Source organism: Pimephales promelas, chromosome 4, assembly GCF_988280905.1.
Source record: "Pimephales promelas chromosome 4, fPimPro1.hap1.1, whole genome shotgun sequence".
NCBI lineage: Eukaryota > Metazoa > Chordata > Actinopteri > Cypriniformes > Leuciscidae > Pimephales > Pimephales promelas.
In genome coordinates, this window is record NC_142772.1 from 23430184 (window position 1) to 23453146 (window position 22963).

Genomic DNA, 22963 nt, shown 5'->3' on the forward strand with positions numbered 1-22963 from the left:
TCAGTTTACTTGATTATTTGACTTTAGGATCATACCTCCTGATATCTTTCCTACTGTAAATGACAGATGTTGGGTCTGACACACAGGATGTAATTGAACATGGGGGTTTGCTAGTGTCCTCAAAGATCCCAACCCCCAACTGTTCAAGGCACCTGTTAAACAAAAGATGCTGAGCTGAGAGAAAATGTCCCTGTTGGTAATAAACCAAAGCATTAACTTATTATTATACATTAACTTAAAGTAGCAAAACTCTAATTTTGATTTTATCAGCTGTGTAATAAGTTTATTCATGAGGGAAGAACTTTTAAAAAGTTATTTAAAAGGACCAATGTATCAGGTTGCAACAGTCAAGCAAACCAAATTATTTAAATTCTCAAAAGAATACACTAAAACATCTGAATCTCGTGTTTCACGTTCATGCAATTATGTTTAATAGATGCACTGTATGGATAATTCACATTCAAGTGAAATATACCCAGTAAATTGAATTATAGCAGAGCATAAAAAGTGTATGAACTAGACCAAGCTCCACTATTTTAAACAGCCAATTAATATTATAGCACCATGGGCTTATATGAAAGTTAACGCAGTGTCATTTTTGTGTTTTTTTCTACTGAGCTGAGCAGAAGATAAGCTGATAAACTAATGATATACTCACAGTATGGTTTCAATCATCAAACTAATTGCACTTGTCTGTGCCCAGGGCAACAGTAAACTTTTTTTTTTTTTTTTTTTTTTTTTTGAAAGCTGTTAATTGAGACCTCTGAGAAACTTGCCCTTTTGCATCCGCCTTGTATTTAATCCGAACTGCATGACTTATAATGTCTACAACCATGGCATTTTCATTTGAGTTACTGAATCATCTCTTGGTGAATGTCCCCAGAGACTATAAATCATAAACTGGATCTATATCATACTGGACATATATCCTGGATCTAATCTGATGTAATACTCAAAGAAGTAAAAAAGTAAGAGTCTATCTGACTGAAAACCAAAATACAAAAAGCATTTAAAGATTCGACATTATGAAGCGTTACAATGAATATTATTATTTATTTTCTAGTGAACTCTATGAGCGTCGCATCTGCTACTGGCATATCTAATATCTTTTGAAAATTGGAATGACAAATGGATACCTCTTAAAAAATACAAATAGGTTTTGTGGCAAAGCGAGTAAACTGAAAACACATCTCAAAAACTCATATTGTGCATTTTTATTTCTCTATTCATATAAAATATAGCCAATAAATTGCAGAAGAACAAGTAGTATAACAGTTGGGACCTAAGTCAGAGGAAATATTGCCATGGGAGAAAAAAAAAAAATGCTATGACTCAAACTAGCTACATGGGCCTCCTTCAAATTGACTGTTCACTCCGTAGATTTAAATCATTTAAATCTATTTTAAGAAGTGTCCCATGATCACCAAGGTTTCCTTTATTTGATTAAAAAATGCTGTGTAATATTGTTATTTGGTTTTCTATGTTAATATGTAATGCATTATTGCAATCAAAATGCTCAATTTTCACCATCATTACTTTGATTGAACATTTTGATTTGATTGAACATTTCTTATTAGTATCAATGTTGAAAACAGTCATGCTGTTTTTGTAGATACCAAGTCCAAAGGAACAGCATTTATTTTAAATACATTAACAGTAACAGCAACATTATACATGACTTTACTTTCTTTTTTTAAACATTTTTGAATAAAAGTATTATTATTATTTTTTTTTCTGAATAAATATATTAGTATTATTACCACACATTTGCACAGTAGTGTACAATTATGACTTTTTGCAAAAAAAAAAAAAAAAAAATGTATCCAGCATGACAGAGTTAATAAACTAAAAAAAAAAAAATAAAAAAAAAATATTCAACAGTTAGTTCTTGAATTTGATTGGACAATCAACATTCCAAAAAGTGCTGATTCAAAATCCAACAAGTTATTATTGATGAATAATTTTGATAAAGGTCATTCTTGCTCTTTCGTGGTAATACAGATAGGTTGTTCAATATTTATGAGGCTCATTGTTGTGGTGGACACAATATAAACATTTCAAAAGGCCTGGCATATTGTTTGGACGCAATCTCACCCCACATATTGAAGCACCATATTTAGTATTGATATTATTCATTTTTGGCTGATCATTGACTTGTCAATCAAGCAGTAGCGGTTGCCCGCTGAATTTGCACTAATCTTAGTTACACAAGCTCCATTTCTTGTGCAGTCACAGACTGAACTGCAAAAAAAAAAAAAAAAAAAAAAAAAAAGTTTTGCACACCTCTGCCCTCTGTAGCCACCCATCTGTTCCACTGCACCCCTCTTCTCTGTTCCTCTGCATGGTTCATCCAAGTATCTCAGGGCAGGTGTCCAAGCCAGAAGGGTCACTGCTGCCTCCCGGAAAGGCCATTTCCCATTCCCTCGGCTCACTCCTGGGATGCACGGCTACCAATTTAGTGTTTACCGTCACAGCCCTTCACCTATCTCATTATCCCCGACTCAGAACTGCTTTGAGTCGAAAAGGGAAATGGGTGAGAGACCATCGACCACGGCCAATCAGAGTTTGGTCTGCGACTAACTATAACAGCAGATGTTGTTAAGGGCTTGATAAAGGGTTAGAAGGTAGTTACAGGGGAGTGTGACACACTTTTGGAAGATTTTTTTTTAAATCCTTCGCTAGTGAATAGAGCGAGATAGATTGTGGAGTTATTTTCTGTTCTGGAAAAGGCATGATAGTGAATGTAGATTGGATGATGGCTGGAAGCTTAAAAGACATGTATACACGCATGCACCACCGACAAACACACACACACCTCCATCCCCTCGCTCTGTGGAAATGGCCCTATGTGCTCTGAACACTAAATCAGGTTAAGCCTCCACTGTCTCCCGGCTAGCAGAGCACTTCATCACTCACACGGCAGACAATGCCACAGCAGAGGACAATCCCTCCTCTCTCTGTCTGCCTCTGCATGTGCATACTAATAGACATGAGTTGTAAAATCCTTCCAACATTTTTTTTGTGTCTCTGTCTGATCTTTACAAAACCACCTGGTGCAGTTTTGAAATGACTTTCGTATATGAAGTTCACAGAAACACGTTTTTGTACTGTTTTGTTTTGCATGTCATACTTTGAACGCATCAGATGTGATTAACCCTCATGCTCTGCTGAGATTGACATTCATTTCTGTGCGTTTGTGATCTTAGAGATCCCAATTTGAACACATCCCTCTGATCCAATTTAAAAGCCGGTAGGCAGATATAACCGTAGGCCGATAGTATCATATTTGATTTATGAATTCTAAGGCCTCTAAATTATCCCGGTATATTTTTCTGTTTATATGAAAAATCAGGTAGATTTAACAATACTGTGGCTGAATTGTGTATATGATATATATTGCGATGTTATGAGGAACTATATGCCCTTCTCCACTGGCTTTCAGCATTTCTACGGATGCTGATTTTTAGAAGGAAACTATAATTCGCTCTTCCACTTATTCTTCTGAATCAGTTTTTGGTTCAAACCAGCCCGTTCTCATCCCAAGACGTCATATGACGCTTTTTGACGCCATACGTCAACATCCGACGTTTCAGGGGTACCCTATCTAATCCTAACCCTACCCCAGACCTAAACCTACCCACGTCATCTAACTGACGCTAAAGGTAAAGCATCAGTTGGATGACGCCCTAGGATCGTCATCTAACTGACGTTAAAGGGTACCCTAAAACGTTAGATGTTGACGTATGGTCAAAAGCATCAGTTAGATGTCTTGAGATGAGAATGTTTTGTTCAAACATATCGTCACTGCCCGATGAAACTCACGTATGTCCAAAACGGTTACTTTTCAGGAAGTGAAAAAAAACAAAACAAAAAAAAAAAACCATGTAATTTCAAAAGCAGCTGAACATAGCATTTTCATGCTTGGTACAACATCTTTAAATGTAACCATATTCTTGCCAGTGTCATGATATAATCCACAGTTGACCCAAAATCAAGTTTAAATGGACATACGTGCATATTGTACAGTAAGGATGGTCAATACGCGTTCTTCCGATCATTAATTAGAATGACCAGATCACGTTTCATATTGACAGATGAATAGGCTACGCTCAATTTATTAAATAGCCTACGCCTCAGTTATCAAATACGCTCAGTTTATTAAATGTCTCTTGCAAACTATGAAGAGACAATGAATCAATACACTGACATGGCGATGCTAGACTGATACTTTTGTTTACACAATCCCGTAATTTTGTCACTCCTCTCCACTATGTCTGGCATCAGGGGGGGAACGTTTACCTCGATAAAGTTAGGCCTACTGTAAAGGAAAGTCTTCAGAACAGTTGTCAAAACCAAAAGTTTGATGATGCTTTACCTCACAGTGTTATTCAGAGCTTTCAGACCCCATTTACACCTGGTATTAAAATGAGATCTGTATCCAGATAAGTTATCCGGATAATAAAGTAAAGTTGAATGAGTGGATCAGGAATTCTGAGCTTGTGCGATTGACTAATATGCATATTCATCCTAAATGAAGCAAGAGTGTGCAGTTACATTCAAGCTAATACATTTTTTTTCCACAGGAAAAAAACATTTAAACGTGTTTTACAATTATTAACTATATGAGGATCTTTACAAGTCCGATTGATTTGCATTACAAGATATCAGAACTACTTCTTACTCTTTGGCCATACAAATAACATCTGCACCAAATTGCATATTTTTGCTCAGTTTGGCACTAAAATTAGTTTGGAGCCCTAGCATGCCAAATACGCATTCAACTCCCTCTAATTGTATGTAAGTGTGAACTCATGAAATAATGTTAACATTTTGTGGAGGCCATGAAAACGAGAACCACAAATCACAAGGTCAACGCTTGTTTCCCTCGTTATTCATTCTCATTAGATTAGATAAAACATGAAGCATCAAGCCGATACATGTTAAGTATGTTTTTCATGCCTGTGGGGTCTCCCAAAGAACAAACAGACCATAAGACAAATAATTAAACAGGCTCATGCATGTGCACATGTAAACAGTAGTCTTCACAAATGAAGTTTATGAAGTTTCAACGCATTCTCATTCTTTAACGTCATGTAGAACGCTATATGACAAAACGGCGCTATACTACGCACATGGCACCCGTTATCGTTAATATAACACGTGCTTTGAGGGCTAAGTTTAGGTGTGGGGTAGGGTGTGCGTGTCATATTTACGCTAAAGGATTTATAACGTCTTGGGTTCGCGTGTTATATTAACGATAAAGGGTGCCATGTGCGTAGTATAGCGCCGTTTTTGCATATAGCGTTCTATATGACGTTAAAGGATGAGAACGGGCTGGAAGTTTGCCTTTAAGGGATTACATCATAATGATTAAATGTATAATATTTTTTTGTACGCATTGACAGTGCCACCAGTAAACTTCATGTTATTCTGTATGATTATTCCTTACATGAATCCTGGAGCAGTGTGAGTTTTATAATATCATGAGAGCACATGAGAGTGTTTGGTCAGCGAGCAGGAGTTCATTGACTCGGATGGCTTCTAGTTGAGGGATCTTGATGTCAGGTATGGCAGAGTTTTGTTTACCTGACCTTGAGTCTCTCAGTGTCTGTGTCTCTCCGACTGTGTGGATTAGCTACTCTTTCCCCTGAGGTAATCCTCTCTCGCTCGCTCCCTTGCACGCGCTCTGACAAGCGTACGCACACACTCTCTTCCTCCCCAACAACCTCACACTCACACACACACACACAAAAGATTTAATTGCCCCTCACTGATCTAAAGTCTCAGTCCTTAAGCTCAGTCCAGGGTGGCAACACCATCTCAAAAGGACCTCCACTCTTGCCAGGTCGGCTTTGTCTCCATGTACACCTGAAGGTGCCAAATGCCACATGATCATCTATCAACTTGTCTCCAATGGCTCTGTGAACACAATGGAAGGAAAAGTAGGAGTTCTTCCAATAAAGAAGGAGCCTAGACGATTCTGTCATTACATGCCCAATGCAGGTGCAAGGTCTAATTGTTGCAAATTACAGTGGATATGCAGCGCAAACCGCAATGCGACGCTCCATCACTCCAACCCACGCCCCCTGTGCTCATTTGAGTGAACGGTAAAACTTTGAACGATACTTTACTTTCTGCTGTGAAAGAAGGTACCATAATGCAAGTGTCTTTTAAAGAACATCTGCTATTGAAAGGTTAATTAAGTGCATTGTATGGGCAGAGGACACTTATGTCATGCTCTGAATTGAACTAAATGCACAGAGATCCACATTCACACAGTCTTGGAAGCTCTGAAAACACTCATTTACTGTAGTGCTGTGTTTGAACTGTTTTCATAGCTTGTGCTTCGCTACTTGTCAGAAAGCATTTAATCCAAATTGTCATTTAAAAGCAGCTTGCATACTTTGGTGGAGCATTTCTACTTGAACAGTGTGACTAAACATTTGACTACTGTGAATGGGCATTTATGACAAAAATGGCACCTCTAAATTTCTCTTTACATAACTACTAATGTCTATGTTACTGTTTATTTCATGTGGTCTGCTTCCATTTTTTATTTTTTTTTTAATACTATGACTACTACCATTACTAATAATTATTAGTATACATTTTTAATTTGATCAGTTTTTCTAATAAATTTATCCTCACTTGGAGGGACATGTTTCTGAACCCCATCGACAGTTTTAATGTGTATAGTTATTCGTTTATTTTTTTTTCATGTTTCGGGTTTATGAAATTATGGCAGAAAGTCAAGGATTTAAGAATTAGAATGCTCTTTCCAGCTTGCGAAACAAGTTTTGAGTTTTTTTTTAGAAATATGTTTTCATACTAGGCTGAACTCTTATCTACAAAGATTAAGAAAAAATAGATTCCTCATGATGACCCCTTTAACGAATCAACAGATTTGTGAAATATAAAAGCAAACATTAGCACCTAATTTTGGATTTTGAAGTAGCTATTAACTTAATGATAATTTGCCCTTGTCGTTGTCAGCAGTGTGCTCTGAGGTCTTTGTTTGTCAAGTTAATGATCGTTAATGAGAGCGTTAAGCCTCTCTCACTTGAATTAATTAAAACATAATCCTTGTGATTGTGACAATCTCCTGCTATGACGATGGCACTATGTCTGACAAGGGCTTGTTTGTGCACCCATGCTAATAAAGCACTTGTTCAGAGAGGAGTGCTTAGAACAGTTTTCTAATTTGAAGTTTCGTGGTCATTAAAATGTGTGAAGTAATGAAGTAATTGTTGTGCATTTGGTTTTCAATCACAAGTGGTGCAAAGTTTGTGTGTTTTAGATAAACAAGAAAACAAGTGTGAAACCTACAATATACTCAAGAGTTGTTGGGGGGTTTTTTTTCCGGTAAAGTAGGATCTACTGGCGTGTTTTAAAGGGCAACTTGATACTATAATTAGTAATTCAGAGGAGCACAAATTAAGTTCACGTATGTAAAAAAAATAAAAAATAAAAAATTCAGGGATTACATTCAATGTCCGAAAATGCCATCAGGATGTTAAGTCTTTGATATATTAAGGCCAGATAAGTTAAACAAATTACAGCTGCTGTTGAATGGAAGCATCTCCTCCAAACATCAAAGCTAAGTCCTAAAGCTCTGTGATGGCTGCTTGTAACATTTTCTGCTTTTGAGATTTTTTTTTCAGTTCTGTGAATTCTGTCAGGATCACGATATAGCTTTTATTGCAGTTGGTGTGTGTGCGTGTGAGTAGGGGGTTCAGATAAATCTTCTTTTGTGTTCAACAGTAGAAAAGTCATACAGGTTAGCAATAAGGATGAGCAAGTGATGACAGTTTTGGATGGTAAAGAGAGCGAACTCTTTACCATCCGAAAAAAGTTACACACTCTAACTTTATTCTTTGGCCAGACACACATGAGTCATGTCTCTTTTCCCTAGACCTCACAGCTATATTATTGTGACTGCTCTTTTTCAGAGAATGTCTGTCTATATCCTGTCAGTCTAACCACAGAGGAATAAAGACAGAGGTGTGTTTTTCATCAGGCTAATTTATGGTGAAGCCTCATGATGATGGGGTTGAATTTCAATGTCTCACATCTGTGTGCACGCTGCGGTAGATGCTAAAGTGATGGCCCCATCACTGGTGAGCTCAATATGTCTTGAAACAGAACCCATATTTTCTTGTGTGGATTTCAGTTTCTCTACAGTAGGAGGTTGTGGCTCCGAGTGTTACATAATGTGGTAGTGGGAATAGCATGAAGATGAAAAAGGATGAATATAATGGTTTTTAATGACAAAACTCTTAACATTCGACAATAACCATAAACAAACGATAACTGACCAGGAGTGAGGGAGAACAAATGGTTTACAGTAAATACACATATAACAGATTGGGGAAACAAGGCACAGCTGGGGCAAATGAACTGATAATGACAGGTAAACAGATGAATTAACAAAATAGAAATGAGGAGCGGGAAAATGGCAACAGGACTGAACCAAATACACAAAGAACAGGGGAAACACATGACACGCATGTAACACTGAAAAGCTCATGATATGCATATAGTAACTTGTCATGTGTCAGTATAAATATATGTTATTAAAAGAAAAGTTTGCATTACCAATTAGCAGCGTTCAGTGCTCAGCAAGTGAGTTGTGTAAGGTTTTTACAATTATTTCCATTGGCATTTGCATTTAAATTGATTTTCTTGCCGTTTTCCATAACTGTGGCACAATAGTCACTTCAAAAGGAAGTTAACAGTACAAATTGCTAATTGGAATTAATTTTAACATTGTTGATCCTAACCTCAGGATTCTGCAAGTCTGCTGTTCCTTTTTAAGTATACTTTATGAATATAATTTTACAATAAAAGACATTCAGAAATGTGTGGGACCTGGACACACATTTAGGCGAAACAAGTTTTAATCCAACTTAGATCATCTCCCAATCCCACAATCCCCTTCTGTATAGTCTCTGTCATGCTTCCAAAAATCTATGGAAAAACCTGAAAAATATATACTCAGAGAAATGTTTAATCAGTGTGTGTGTGTGTGTGTGTGTGCGTGTGTGTGTGTGTGTGTGTGTGTGTGTGCAAGTTGTTCTATCTCTGTGGGGCAGTGGTGTGCCCATACCTCATCAGGGGCAGGGGCGGCACTAAACTTTTTTTTTTTTTTTTTTTTTTTTTTTGGTGTTGTTGTTTTTATTCTTTCTTTCCTTGGCATCCTAAGAAAATATGTTGTGTGTATATGCATACCAATAGAATGCATAACACTCTATTTTCACAAGCTAATAACACTTGCTATGGCCAGTAAAAATGAATGACAGTGTCACTCAGAATGTGTCTGAAATCGAGTTCCACTTTTATTATAGTTAAGTATAACTCGCATGCTGCCACAACTTTTAGAGGTGCATGGCAGGATAAATGCAATTCCCTTTCGAAAGGCAACTCGCACTGCGTCGAATGATACTTTGGGGAACGCATCAGGCATGCCAGGTGTATGAAATCACTATCAAATCACGGCTATCACATTGACCGGCGACAGCCTGTGAATCATCAACGTGAATGATTAACGTGCGACCTGTTAGTATACAGACCATTTTGCAAGATGTAAACAACACTGGTCCAGAAACACTTCCTGTTTCAGTTTGTAACTGTTTTCTTTATTTCACATGTAAAGAAAAAATCTTAAAGATGTTTGTTTAACTTTTTGATTCAGTTTTATATGTTCTGTTGGTTGTACTTAATCCCAGCTTTTATGTAGTGTTAAAAAAACTGAAACAGGAAGTGCTTCTGGACCAGTGTTGTTTACATCTTGCAAAATGGTCTATAATGGCGCCTTGAAAACATAACAAACCTTTTTATCTTCCGGGACTGTCTGTTTGTTAACACTACAAGGGTAGGGTAAGAAAAAGGAATTAAAATGAAACGTACAGTGAAGGCCGTTTCAAAGGCCGTGCGTTTGAAGGCCGTCCTTTCAGAAGTGTGCCGACCCTTGCCAAGGGTTCTTGATGCCGGGTGACACACACGAGCTATGCATTTTTTTTTGTCTGTGTGAAGAGCACTTACAGGAGGTTCTCGAGGGAGCCCGATGTGCGAGCTGTGACCATTTTTCTTTGAAAACGCTCCGTCCACGTCTGGCCCTCTTCTGGAGTGAAGAGGGCTAAGCTTCTGGTCCCCGTGGTTCAGGTCCCACTCGTGCCGAGGCAGAGCGGCGACTTGCATCATGGGGCTCCCAGATGGAGTGCGTCGATCACCTCGAGAGGGCTGTAAACCCCCTGGATGATCAGGCGACTGACAAGGGGCGATTTGCAGGTCGATGATGATAATTATTTGCAGACTGTTCCTGCAGATTCTTTGGGCTAGCAGACTGATCTCATGAAGTAGCGTGTGTATGACACGCCAATTCGTATTTCCATTTTTGGCGTGCCATCAAGACGCATAATCGCCTTTCAGCGTGTTTATGAACGCAGCTGACTTAACGTTATATAAATATATGACTTACCTCAACCCCGTCCCTAAACCTAACCGTCACTAGGGTTAATGGCATTTATGACTGTTCCCTTACCATCCTAGGAAAAAAAAAAAGATATGACTTACCTCAACCCCATCCCTAAACTTAACCGTCACTGGGGTTTATGGCATGTATGACTGGAGATTTGACTGCGTGTACAGACACGCGGAATGACGCGGACGTTAATGGCGTAGACATATACGCATACAGGCGGATACACGTGGATAGCTCAAAATGTGTAGAGATAACACGCCACCTGACTCGAAAGTGGCGTATATGTTTACGCAAAAGTCATGATGTCATGTTGCTGGCTAGTTTCGCTGATGTTGAGGGGATCGAGGATCATGAGTATGTGTCGATGCCGCCCATTTATGAGACATTTGCAAAGTATCTTGTGTCTGGGCGACCGTCGACACTGAAAGCTCCAACCCTACCATCCAAACCGCTGAAAACAACGGCGCGTCTGAATGGCAGAGCACACACAGCAGCGGGTCAGGCCAGTGCTGCCCTGCACACCATGGCGGTGCTGCAGACATACCAGGCTGACCTGCTGGGGGATCTCGACCAAGAGGCAGGAATGTCCCCTGAGGCGGTGACTGAGCTGTGCCGCACCACAGATCTTGCTCTCCAGGCTACCAAGGAAAGCGCTGCCACGGAGAGACATGTATGGCTAAACCTGGCCGACATCGGGGATAAAGAGAAGTTCTTTCTCCTTGATTTGCCGGTTTCGCCCTCTGAACTCTTCGGCACCTCTGTAGGGGAGGTGGTGGGGAGGTTCAGAGAGGCGAATACGCGCTTAGCCGCATTTAAGACTCGTATACTGATGAGATCCAGCTCCACGCCCAGACTGCCCCTTCACGGTCTGAGGACTAAAAAAGGGCCAGTGAGCCAGCGTCTCCTCTCGTGCACCCCCTACCCAGAGGAGCAGCGTGCAAAAGAGGCGTGACTCCCACAACAAGAGAGATCTAAGGGAAGCTATCCAGAACAAACGCACCCAGCGTCGGTAGCAATGTTCTGATGGCCCGCCTCGGCTTGGTTAGTGAGAGTACCTCTGTTAGGCATGTAAAGTGGTAGATCCCAGGTTCATAAGGAACTGTCTGTAGCTGGCCTAGGCTGTGCCATGGATAGTGGAGGCGCTCTGCTTAAGCATTTCTGCCTCTGACCCTTAACTTTGTGAATGTAGGTTTCTAGAAAGCATCCCTGTATGACAGTCTCCTCCCATGGGTGTCATTAGGGTAAGGCTCTCCCCCTTCTCTGCATTTTGGGGCGACAAGAGTAATGCAGTGTGATGCAGACGTATGGTTTATAAAGATCCAGGGTTAGGCCTCAAATAGGCCTCCCCAGTACAACGAGTCTTTATTGAGCAGGGATAGGCCATCATTCGCCTCACAAAGAGACTGGGTCGTCTGCCCGACCTGCCGTGCAGAACTAGTATACGGAATCTGGGCTGCCAGTTTAGGCTTTGCTTACCTCGTTGAGCTACTGCTCAGGCGTTGGGTTGTAGGTGGTTCCCCACTCCCCTAGGTTGGGCACAGATAATCTTGTTTGTTAACCCTAGAGCCGTTGGCAGCCCTGCACCCTGGTAAACCTTGGGGTGAGGTGGAAGTATTTCCCTGTGATACAGGATAGGTCTGACTACAGTTCTGTATTATCCTACCTCGCACTATGGCTCGGATCGAGCGACAAGTTCTAGCTTCACTTCTTCTTTTGTCGAAGTACGCTCCCCTGAAGCCAGAGCATTGCCATGAGCTGACAGCCATGTGTACAGATGGATAGTCCCCTGAATCATTATATATATATATAATGATAATATATAATGATAATGATTAATAGTATATAGTAGTGCAAATCTACAGAATGACGAGTATTTCGACTATAAATATGATCCACTTTCAAAAAAGATTAATATTGAAATGGGTGAAATGCTCCTTTAAGTCAGTAAAACTCTACACAACATTGTGCCCAGGGGCCTCTGAACTCTTAATCTGGCCCTACCAGCAATAAGTGCCGGTGGTCTACGAAATGTCCCTGTAGATTTATTTGGTCCCACTCCACCCCTGCCTGTATGAATCAAAAAGGAATTGTAAAAATATTTTCTCAATGACAAACAATAAACTAGCTTGAAATAAACTGTTTTATACCAAAGAATGGACTTGTTTGTGGATTCTGTCAATTGGTGTTTTAATATCCATTTATTTTGTCGGTTTCAAATCCAACACTGTTTTGTATTCAAATTCATTCTTGAATTCATCAAGGACTTGCTAGGGAGAGGGTGTAATTGCTTTATTGTCGATAGTCACCATTTTTAATCGCTGTAATTTGATTATATGGCTGAAATATTCTTCTCAGCTATGAGGAGAGAACCAAATATCAAATTGCAAACAGTATAAACCCAATAAATGGCATCTAACAGTGCATTTGAATGAGAGACGTTCCAGTAATTGCCTTTAAGCCTAATATAAACAATTCTGTTTTCCTTTTATTCTGCAGATGTTAATGAATGCGAAAGAAGCCCCTGTAGAAACGGAGGGATCTGCACCGATCTTGTTGCGAACTATAGCTGTGAATGCCCAGGAGAATATATGGGAAGAAACTGCCAGTACAGTAAGTTCATGTTCTTTTTATTGATGCTTCGTTCCCTGTCCCATTTCTTCTCCCTCAAACCATCCAGTGGGCTTTGTATTAAGTGAATTTTGTGACAGTTCAGAGCATCTGTTCCACCGGGTCCATGGAGAAGCATGCAATAGCTGTGGAGAACAGACAGTTAGGCCCACACACACAAGACACATTGTGGCTGGGTGAACAGAGACGGGGACAGTGGGTGTGGTGTCATGCCTATTTAAAAATAAAATAAAATAAAACAAACATAACCTATTAAAAAAGATTATTGGAAATATTATTACATAATTATAAGGCGCAAGTTGTTTTAGCACCTTTTTCAGGACTTGACATGGCTCAAACTCCCAAAAGTTAACTTACCCAAGTTCTTCCTAAAACTGCGTACATGAGGGAAGAGACTGAGGCATGCTTGGCAAGTAAAGGCAACAGTGACTGAGTGAACATGGTGGCTTAACATTAGTTCATTCATCATTACCATTTTAGCTGTATTGTACATTTTTTTTATAAATAGCCAATGAGACCAAGAGAAAGATGCAGAGAGAGAGAGAGAGAGAGAGAGAGAGAGAGAGAGAGAGAGAGAGAGAGAGAGAGAGAGAGAGAGAGAGAGAGAGAGAGAGAGAGAGAGAGAGAGAGAGAGAGAGAAATATCATCTGTTCACACTGGATGTGCTTTATCACCATGAATCAAAAGGGATATTACTTTTCTCTGAGTTATTTGAGATAGCTCAAGACATTTATTAAATAGAGACAAATACCTATATCACCTTTTCGCGGTTATTACTTTAAAGAGGATATGCATTGTCACTTTCCCGCCGGAACACGCCCCCTCAGCTGGACTGAGTGGCAAATGAGCCTGCTGCTTGACTGAATTTAATGGGGAAAACTGTTAAAAAAATTCAGTAAAACAAACGATTATCAGTTTGAACTAAAGGTTGGTCTAAGTTGTGTTCCTTACAACTTACCACAGATCCAGTGATCCATGGATATTGATATTCAACCAGAACTCGTGTTTCCATGTGCCTGATTTTGACACAGGGGAAATACATACAGCAAATTTGGCTGTGAACGATTTATATAAAAAATACATATTCACATACCCTCTATATCAGCTTCCATCCAAAATAACGATAAATTATGTATACACTCTGAAAAAATGGTGCTAAATATCACTAAAAGTGGTTCATTGGCTTATACACACACACACACACACACACACACATATATATATATATATATATATATATATATATACACATACATACATATACATACATACATATACATAGATATACATATATTTTTCCCCCATCGCGACAGTTTCAAAGTGAACTGTCCAGTGAGTGGCACATAAAGTGTTTAGTTTTTTTTTTTTTTTTTTTTTTTTTTTCTTCGGAACGGATGAACTAGAATAAGGAAACATTTTACTACATTAGTGTTTGGTATCACGTCAGTTCTGAATTGAAATGCCCAGTGAGTGGCACTAAAACTTCATTGCTCCATTGTAAAATTACTTACACCTACACTTAACCCTAACCCATAACCAATAGTGTTAACAAAAGCAAATGTGACACAAAAACACAATGGTAACCATGGCAATTTAGCTTATTTTGAAACTCTTTTTTACCGTGACTCGTCTTTTACAGGATTGATACCCGAGATCTCCGCATCACAAGTTTAATTCTGTATCAGTTGAGCTAACTGAGCAAGTTTATCATGTCAAATAAAATATATGATATATATGACGATCCATGAAGATATGGAGCTATTTAATGATGCAAAACTCCAAAATATATAATAGTTTACAAATCACACACTATGGTAAAAAGTGTTTTGAGGTCATATACAATGAGCCACGTTAAAGGGGACTTCGTCTGAAAGAACGGTAAATTCCTTCTTTGGAGACAACGAACAGAGCATTTCGATAAGCTGTAAATATCGTTAATAAAAATAAAGTAGGCCTACTTTACTTTCTTAAAACACATGGTGGTCATGGTTAAGCAGTACCTTTGTCTTTCTTTGTTTTTGTTTTGAAGTAACATTACACGTCTGAAAACTGCAATACATCCATATGAAGACGTTGTTCTGCAGGTTCGTCGTCGTCTTTTTCAAATCGCTCGCTCTGGCTCAGACATGTAAGGCTTGATGGACAAGTCTTCCGTTGTTGACGTTTTGTTAACATGTGAATAAAAATGTTCTTTGAAGCTATCGTATATAATCGTATATCTCTAATCGAACTACAAAAATGGCCGATTGGCGTGGAGTTGAACTGACCGTGAACTCAGCAACTTGGAGAGCGGGCGGGGTATGACACATATCCTTTTTATTTAAGGAGGCCGCTTCAAAACGAGTTGCTCACAGACGCACATCAGGAAAGGGGTAAAAAGGGGGCCTGTGGAGCTATAATAATGAAGAATTCAGACCCAAGCATTGCAGTTATGCTTTATATAGACCACAAATGTGTGATTTATATGTAAAAATGAATGATTTAAAAGCATGATATGTACCCTTTAAAAAAAAAAAAAACATCAATTAATTCTTCAATTGTAATTCTGTTAAACACAGCACAACATAATTGAATATAATGCTTTCATCTACAAAAGTGAAGTCATTTTCAATTATCTTTTTTTTCTACTTCTTATATGTGCACAACAATACACTTAATTAACAAATCTGTGCATGGATGATCTTTATTTTGGGTTTTTTTTCATCGAAAAAATATTTTCATTTGAATTACCTGTGATTAATCAGGATATTGCTCCATTAATCCAATTAAAAATGTTATTGATTGACAGCCCTGATAAAAGCACCCACACAAACACAGGCAGAAATAAATGCTCTTCCATATTAAGTCCAGGAAGATGTGTCACAACCTTCCTAGAATGAGTTTGACCAAAAGCCCTGTCAGAAAGCCTTCACTCACGCCTTCCCACACTGCTAAAATCGATTGCTGCTAAATTCCCCCAGTCATTTGACTGACAGTCTCGCTCTATTCATTTCACCTTTTTGTCATGTTGAATCACTGCCACCTCCTTTGCTTTATTATGTGTGGCAAGCTGGCACACTGCAAATCATTTGCATGTTGAAAGTTTAAGGTTCCCCTCACTCCTTCAATTTCTGTCTCTCTTTCTCTTTAGATTAGGAATGATGTAACCATGTAACTACTTCTTGACAGTAATAATAAAAAAAAGAAACAAATAAATCTATGCATTCAAAGCCAACCGCACTGGATCGAAAAGAGTATAGTATATTTCACATTTATTTGTCGTTTCTTAGGGTTTTTTTTTTTTTTGCCACTTTTTGCCAATAGTTCTATTTGATGTTATATTATCGATTTCACTGAAATGTCTTTAAAAATGTGGCTTAATTGTCCAACTAATTTTTGGGCCAAGCTTATTTTGGGAAATCATCATAAATTACAAGGAAAATTTGTATTATTTTAATGTTTTTTAAGAATGAATTGATTTTGCATGTTGGCTTTGCACGTATGGTCTAAATGAATGTGCCTGTGCAAGAAAGTCTCTTTTGCATTTAGGCCTAGCTGTGAATGAGCAGAATATCAATGAAATGTGTTTCCAACAACGACAGGATTTCTAACTATTTCAAATGATAAAGCATGCAGCTCCCTGCACATCATTATGTCATACTGCTATAAGGATCTCAGACTTTATGACACGGCATCTTGATAAGCTGTCACAGTCAAATCAAAAGGCCAAATTTTATATTGTACTGTATGTACAGTCCTTTGTGTAAGACAGCTATTGGCTCAAGTGTTGAAAGACATTAACTGAAGTGTTTTCCCACTGAGAGAAATGTTCTCACAGTATGCTTTGACATTTACTCGTGCACTTGCTTGTACAACACATCTGACATGTACATATTGTCAGTTGTTTGCATTGTTTTTCAGTTGCCCCCATGTTGACAAAGTTCCTGTGTAAATTGATAGTTACATATTTGTTGTACAAAGTGGTCTTTGCTTTTAATGCTTTAAATGCTTTGAGCAACTAGTATTGTTAAAAACGAAAAACAGAATTTGGTTCTATCCTATCTTTAAACGGCCCATGTAGAGTGGATAAGCAGGTAGGCTACAATGTTTGTCATCCTGCTAGCCATATATAATACAGTTGGCAAGTTTGTATTATCCAAGTTGTCATTCGCTGGCAGGCAGGGTGTACAAATTCAGATGTAACAGATGTCACTTTGTGTATAGCTGCAAACATTAGCAAACGGAACTTTGCTTGGATTATGGAGAGAGATATTCCTGTTTTTCACCTCCCATACGATAACGGGTTGTTAACCCATCCAACTCTTGAAAAAAAGATAGCTATCTGTACATTTGTAGGCTTCCATATTTTGTGTGGTGTTAGATGACAGATTCTCTATAAGATATATGTGAACATCTCTAAACTCCAAGTTTGACAGTAAAGAATAATCACCAAGTTGCACTTTGGGACTTTATTTCAATATGTTCCCTATCTGTCTAATGGAGCACAGTCACTTTCTGTGAGGACAGATTACAAACATTTTTAATGTACAACAACACTTAGAAAATTGTTACAATAATGTTTGTTGAGTGAACCTATTCAAACCCACAATGCACTGCAATAATGACTGTACAACCAGTGTACGCTCAGCGGCTGTCCAAATTCACTCCCTCCTTTTCTTTCCCTCCTTCAAGTGAACAGTATTAACATAGTGAATGGTGAATGAGTGTTTAGGGTGCGATTTTGGATTCACTCTTTTTGTTTTGTCATTGTCTGCCTTAATCATTAATTTGTTTTCACAGACACTAATTATGTTCAGCTGTGCACTCTTCAATCTCCATCATCATTATCACCTATGTTCGGTTCTGTTTCAGTTTAGTGTTTCAGTTTAGTATCTTGGATGTGTTGTATGTTACTCTGTGCCTGTTGGATTTATTAAATATTACATATTTGCCTTCATCTTCATCTTCATCATTGTGTGTTAATACAAACTCCCCTTTGACACACATACAAGTTACTAGCCACTCAGCATTTTCACTGGCCAGAATTTGGACACCGATACAATAGGGGAATAATACCAAGTAGATATCTTTAATAGTATCTCATAATTTGGCAGCTGGTATATTAGGCTGCTGTCACTTTAAGACCTGACGCACGGACCTGTAAGACTGGAAAAACTGGTTAAAGAGAAAATATCTGACCAGTGGCCTCTAAAGACAAAAGGCATTGCTTGCAAATTAACATTTGACACCCTACCCCCTATTCTCTGAACATCTTATCTGCATCTTCTCTCTTTCACTCTCTCAGTCAATGATACTGAAAACTCACACAAGAATATGGTTTTAATGTGAATCTGATAATCTTTAAGGATTGTTTAGAATCATTTTGATGGTCTCAGGGTGACTGGTAATAATGTCTCATTCCCAAAGTAATAAAAGAAAAGGTAATAAGGTTTTTAAGAAGTTTAGGAAACACTGTCACACAAAGGAGTGTGGTCTTTGAGTTAACACCTTCTGCCTTGTTGTCTGAATGCAAATTACAACCAAGCAAATGGTCTGCCCCCGATAAACATGGAAGGGGGATTCAGTAACTTTCCATTATATCCTGGTGATTTACATATCAGGTGAGGTCTGATTATAAAGGGAGATGTAACAAGAGTTCGGGGCTGCCTTTCTGTATTCAGATCAGCCCATGATGTTGTGTCTTCAAGGCTCAGCTCATGTAGCCTATTTTGGGTAAAGTTCTTTGTCCTAAGACATTTGATGGTTTGCTCTGATTATCTTGTGGAATTCTAATGATATATTTACCTGACATAATAAATTGTTATATTTGGCTATTCTAACAGACTTTGACCTTATTTTCATTAGAGTTAAAAGGAATAGTCAAACATTAACGTATTTAATGATGCACAGATATCATTGATGAACCCTTTTCATTTTATGGAGTCAGATGAAACGAGTTAATACATAAGATTAAATGTATTGCATTTAATTAAACATCACTTTGCCATGGAAGAGACGGAACGTGCTTGAAACCTTCACCACGAATCGAATTCCGCGATTTGGGTCGATTTCGTGGCCCTTTTTACAGACCATAGCCAATATCCTTGTCTTTATGTGCACGCACTTTGGGTATCCCTCGCCGGAATTCAAGAACTGTATACAACCAACAATATTCATCTGGAGCAAATTATACGAGTGAGTAAAGGGTTTATGTGTCAACTCACTGTCGGAGAGATTAGAGAGCAGGAACACGCAGCTGGTATCTATTCTGCAGAAGACTTTTATATATTTCAGTATCGATATTTATCGAAAAATCAATATTACTGACAACACTAGATTGCACTTAGTTTATTATTTCAGATGCCTTTTTAAAAGACTACAATTGAAAAATGTATGTTATGTAAAATTCAACCCGCCAAAGTGGCTAGTAGGAGTGGCTAGTGGCGTTACACGCCAACGCTGAAATCCACCCGCATTTGGCAGGTTGGTGGGTGTTAATGTCAAGCCTTGTTTACAAGTAAATAATACCTACTTAATACCTACTGTTATTTTGATTTAGTGTAATCTATCGCTATTTGCATTTAGTGTTTTTGTAATATGGATTATTTTCTCATCCATTTTTTTTGACGGACAGACAGAAAGATAGATTTCTTTTTTTTTTTTCACTTTTGTATTACAGTTAAGTCCTATCATTTTGTTCTTGCAGTCTACATTGGGATTAAATGAATACCCCACAGAGAAACAACAGAGCTACAACAATAAAAGAGCTGTATCTTTGATGTTAAAATTGTGAAAATAAGAAAACCGGCAAGGTATAAAAAAAAAAAAAATAAATAAATAAAAAAAAAGTTTTTTTTTTCTTTTTTTTTGACATAATTGAACTCTGAATCCACGGATTCTCTGCGAATAGAGATCTGTTTTGACTGTAGGTGTCAAAAGTTTACTCTTGTGATGTGCCTGTTCTTTGATTCCACATAAAACTGTCTTTGTGATTGAGGGATGAAAAGGGAAGAGGCAAAACAGAAACTTCTGACTCCTTGAAACAGCACCAGGCAATTGAGATGAATCAATCGGGAGCTATGGAGTGCCAAGCCGGGTAAATATTATTATTGAGCACCCGGGATAGAAAAAGCACCTGAAATGTCAAAGCCCAAAGTGATTTGAAGATGTATATCAACACAGTGGCCTTTGTGCATTTCCCAACAATCAGACCACCAGTAGGAACATATTTGCTATGCGGAAGAAGGATTCTAAAAAAAAATATATATATATTAATACATGTATTTGTAGGGTTATAACCCCAGCAACATTGTTAAATTGCACAGAAATGGAGTGGAAAATGAGGGCGCGTTTGTTTGTATGGTGTGGTGATGCTGTGCATTCAGAACAGACAGTAGGCGGTGAACATTTTATATTATACAGCAGACATCATATGTCATATTTTTTTCGTCATATTGTTGTTTGTTTTTTTTTTTTTTACAAAAATGACAGCTGGAACACTGTTTTTATTTTGTGTTGTTGTAAATTGGTAGGTTAGAAACTGAGAGATTCACAACTGAAAAAAAGGCAATATGTGCTGATGACTCAAAAATCTATAATTGTAAAAAGATAAGATAGATTTATGTGATAGATAGATAGATATAGATAGATAGACAGACAGACAGACAGACAGACAGACAGACATACAGACAGACAGACAGACAGTCATGGATATCACATGGATATCACTTTCAGCTGCTGTTATAAATATGCAGTGGTTTCTCTTACTTATGGACAGAAGTTCAGCTTAAAGGTTCTGATGGCAATTTCATGATTTACTGTACACCCCCTGACCTTTTGGTCTCATTCATAACCTCATTCGCCCATTTCAGATGGATGTAGTCAGATTTATGCAGGTCTTCGAGACAGGCTTTGTAAGGCTTAAATGTCTTTCAGCCATATGTTAAGAAATGAACTTGTCAACCATGGGTCTACATCCAGTTAATCTTTTAAAAATTTAGATTTTATTTATTTTTCTGTCTGGGAAACAGTATAGGTTTTATAATAGCAGGCTTGCTATCTTTCCCACAACACTGCCTTTTTTTTTTTTTTTTTTTTTTTTTTTACATTGTCATTTTTTTGTGTCTTTGGAAATACATGCAGAACATTGTGTTCCTCCACAGTTTGGTTTTAATTCTTTGTTTTTGTGTTGCACGCATATTTTTGTTACTGCAATGTACACAATGCCCCTGCTGGACAGCATGCCAGTAGAAAATAGCAGAGAAAAAGAAGCAAGAAAGGGCTTGAATAATTGAATCATCCTCATAGCCTTTAAGAGGGAGGTAATGGAGGAATGTCTTTGTACATCTCAATGTTAAGTAAACAAACTCACAAACATCCTCTCTTTCCCAGAAGGCTTGGAGGAAGTTCATTTTAAGGATGATGATTCAGCGTTCCGGTATTGATTTGGTAGATGGGTGACTAATTACTGGAACCTTTTTAAATGGAAACGGACAAGGTTCAGTTGCAAGTTGCATAAAGAGGGATATGTTTGATGTAAGGATGTAAGGACTAAAGAGGCCCAATTTCCACTGGGACAAAAAAGGATAGATGTTTATTTATAAATAAATATAAATATATTATATTTAATATAAAAGCATATATATATATATATATATATATATATATATATATATATATATATATATATATATATATATGTTATATTTTATATAAAAAACATATATTTGTAATTTAAAAATACAATATATTTTTTATAATATAAAAATCTGAAAATATATTTTTTATAATATAAAAATCTGAAAATATATTTTTTTATAATATTGTATAATATATATATATATATATATATATATATATATATATATATATATATATATATATATATATATATATGAAGAGCTCTTTTCCAAAACGCTATAAATCCATTTCAATAGTTTTCAGGAAAACTACATTTTTTACCTAGACCCACACATTTTGTGAATATTCAAATTAATTAATATTCTGTTTAAATGTTTTATTGGTTCAGTCTGAACATTTTGAACAATAATTATTAAATCAAACAACAATAATATTGTTAATGATAATTTAAAAGTTAATTTTATTTTTTTCCAAAACGCTATAAATCCATCCATTTTTTTGTATCATTATTAGTAAAGTCATTTTTAGTAAAGAGTCAAACCTCAAACAAATAGTACCAATTTCAACATATGCATGAAAAAACAAATTATTGATACCAATTTCAACATATGCATGAAAAAAACGAATTATTAAAAATGATCAATATATGATAACGATATTCAAAAAAGGGATGGGCACCCCTCCAGCACATGCACACACACACACAGGCTACATAACATGTGAGCAAAGCGGAGCAGCATGACGCTTAAATATAAGTTAAAAAAAAACAAAAAAACAAAATAAACATTTCACATTTGTTTTTAATAATATTACATTACTTATTTTTATTATTTCATCTATGTTGAGTAGGCTATGAAAAGGGAACCGCATGAGATGAGTAAGATAGGATCAAAATTCAAAAGCTGCCCAATATCGGAAAATATTTGGAGTGCGTCAGACATGATTTTGACCACTTATTAAGTTTTGTTTTTTAGAAAGCTTGTAAATTTCGTTTCATATAAATTGTATCTTCATTTTAATAAATGTTTCATCGACAAATTGACTGGATTAATACATTAGAAGTAAATATCAGACAATATAATCAGGACACAGAGGCACGCAGGTAAACCGGAGCGCGTCTCATAATATGAACCGAAACACCGCGATGCTTGCCTCACACAGGCCTGAGAACTAAGCTACAGAAAGCTTTAAATATCTACTTTTAAACAAAACAATTAAAAACTAAAATAAATTGGC

General features: G+C 37.4%; 1 protein-coding gene across 3 annotated transcripts in view; it reads left to right on the forward strand.

Annotated features, from left to right (window-relative positions):
- edil3a (EGF like and discoidin domains 3a) overlaps positions 1-22963 on the forward strand; it is a 231918-nt gene that overhangs the window by 107476 nt on the left and 101479 nt on the right. For all 3 annotated transcript variants that reach the window (XM_039653200.2, XM_039653201.2, XM_039653202.2), the window contains one exon: positions 12977-13090. In XM_039653200.2, coding sequence (XP_039509134.2) covers positions 12977-13090 — 114 coding nt within the window. The remainder of the gene's footprint in view (positions 1-12976; positions 13091-22963) is intronic.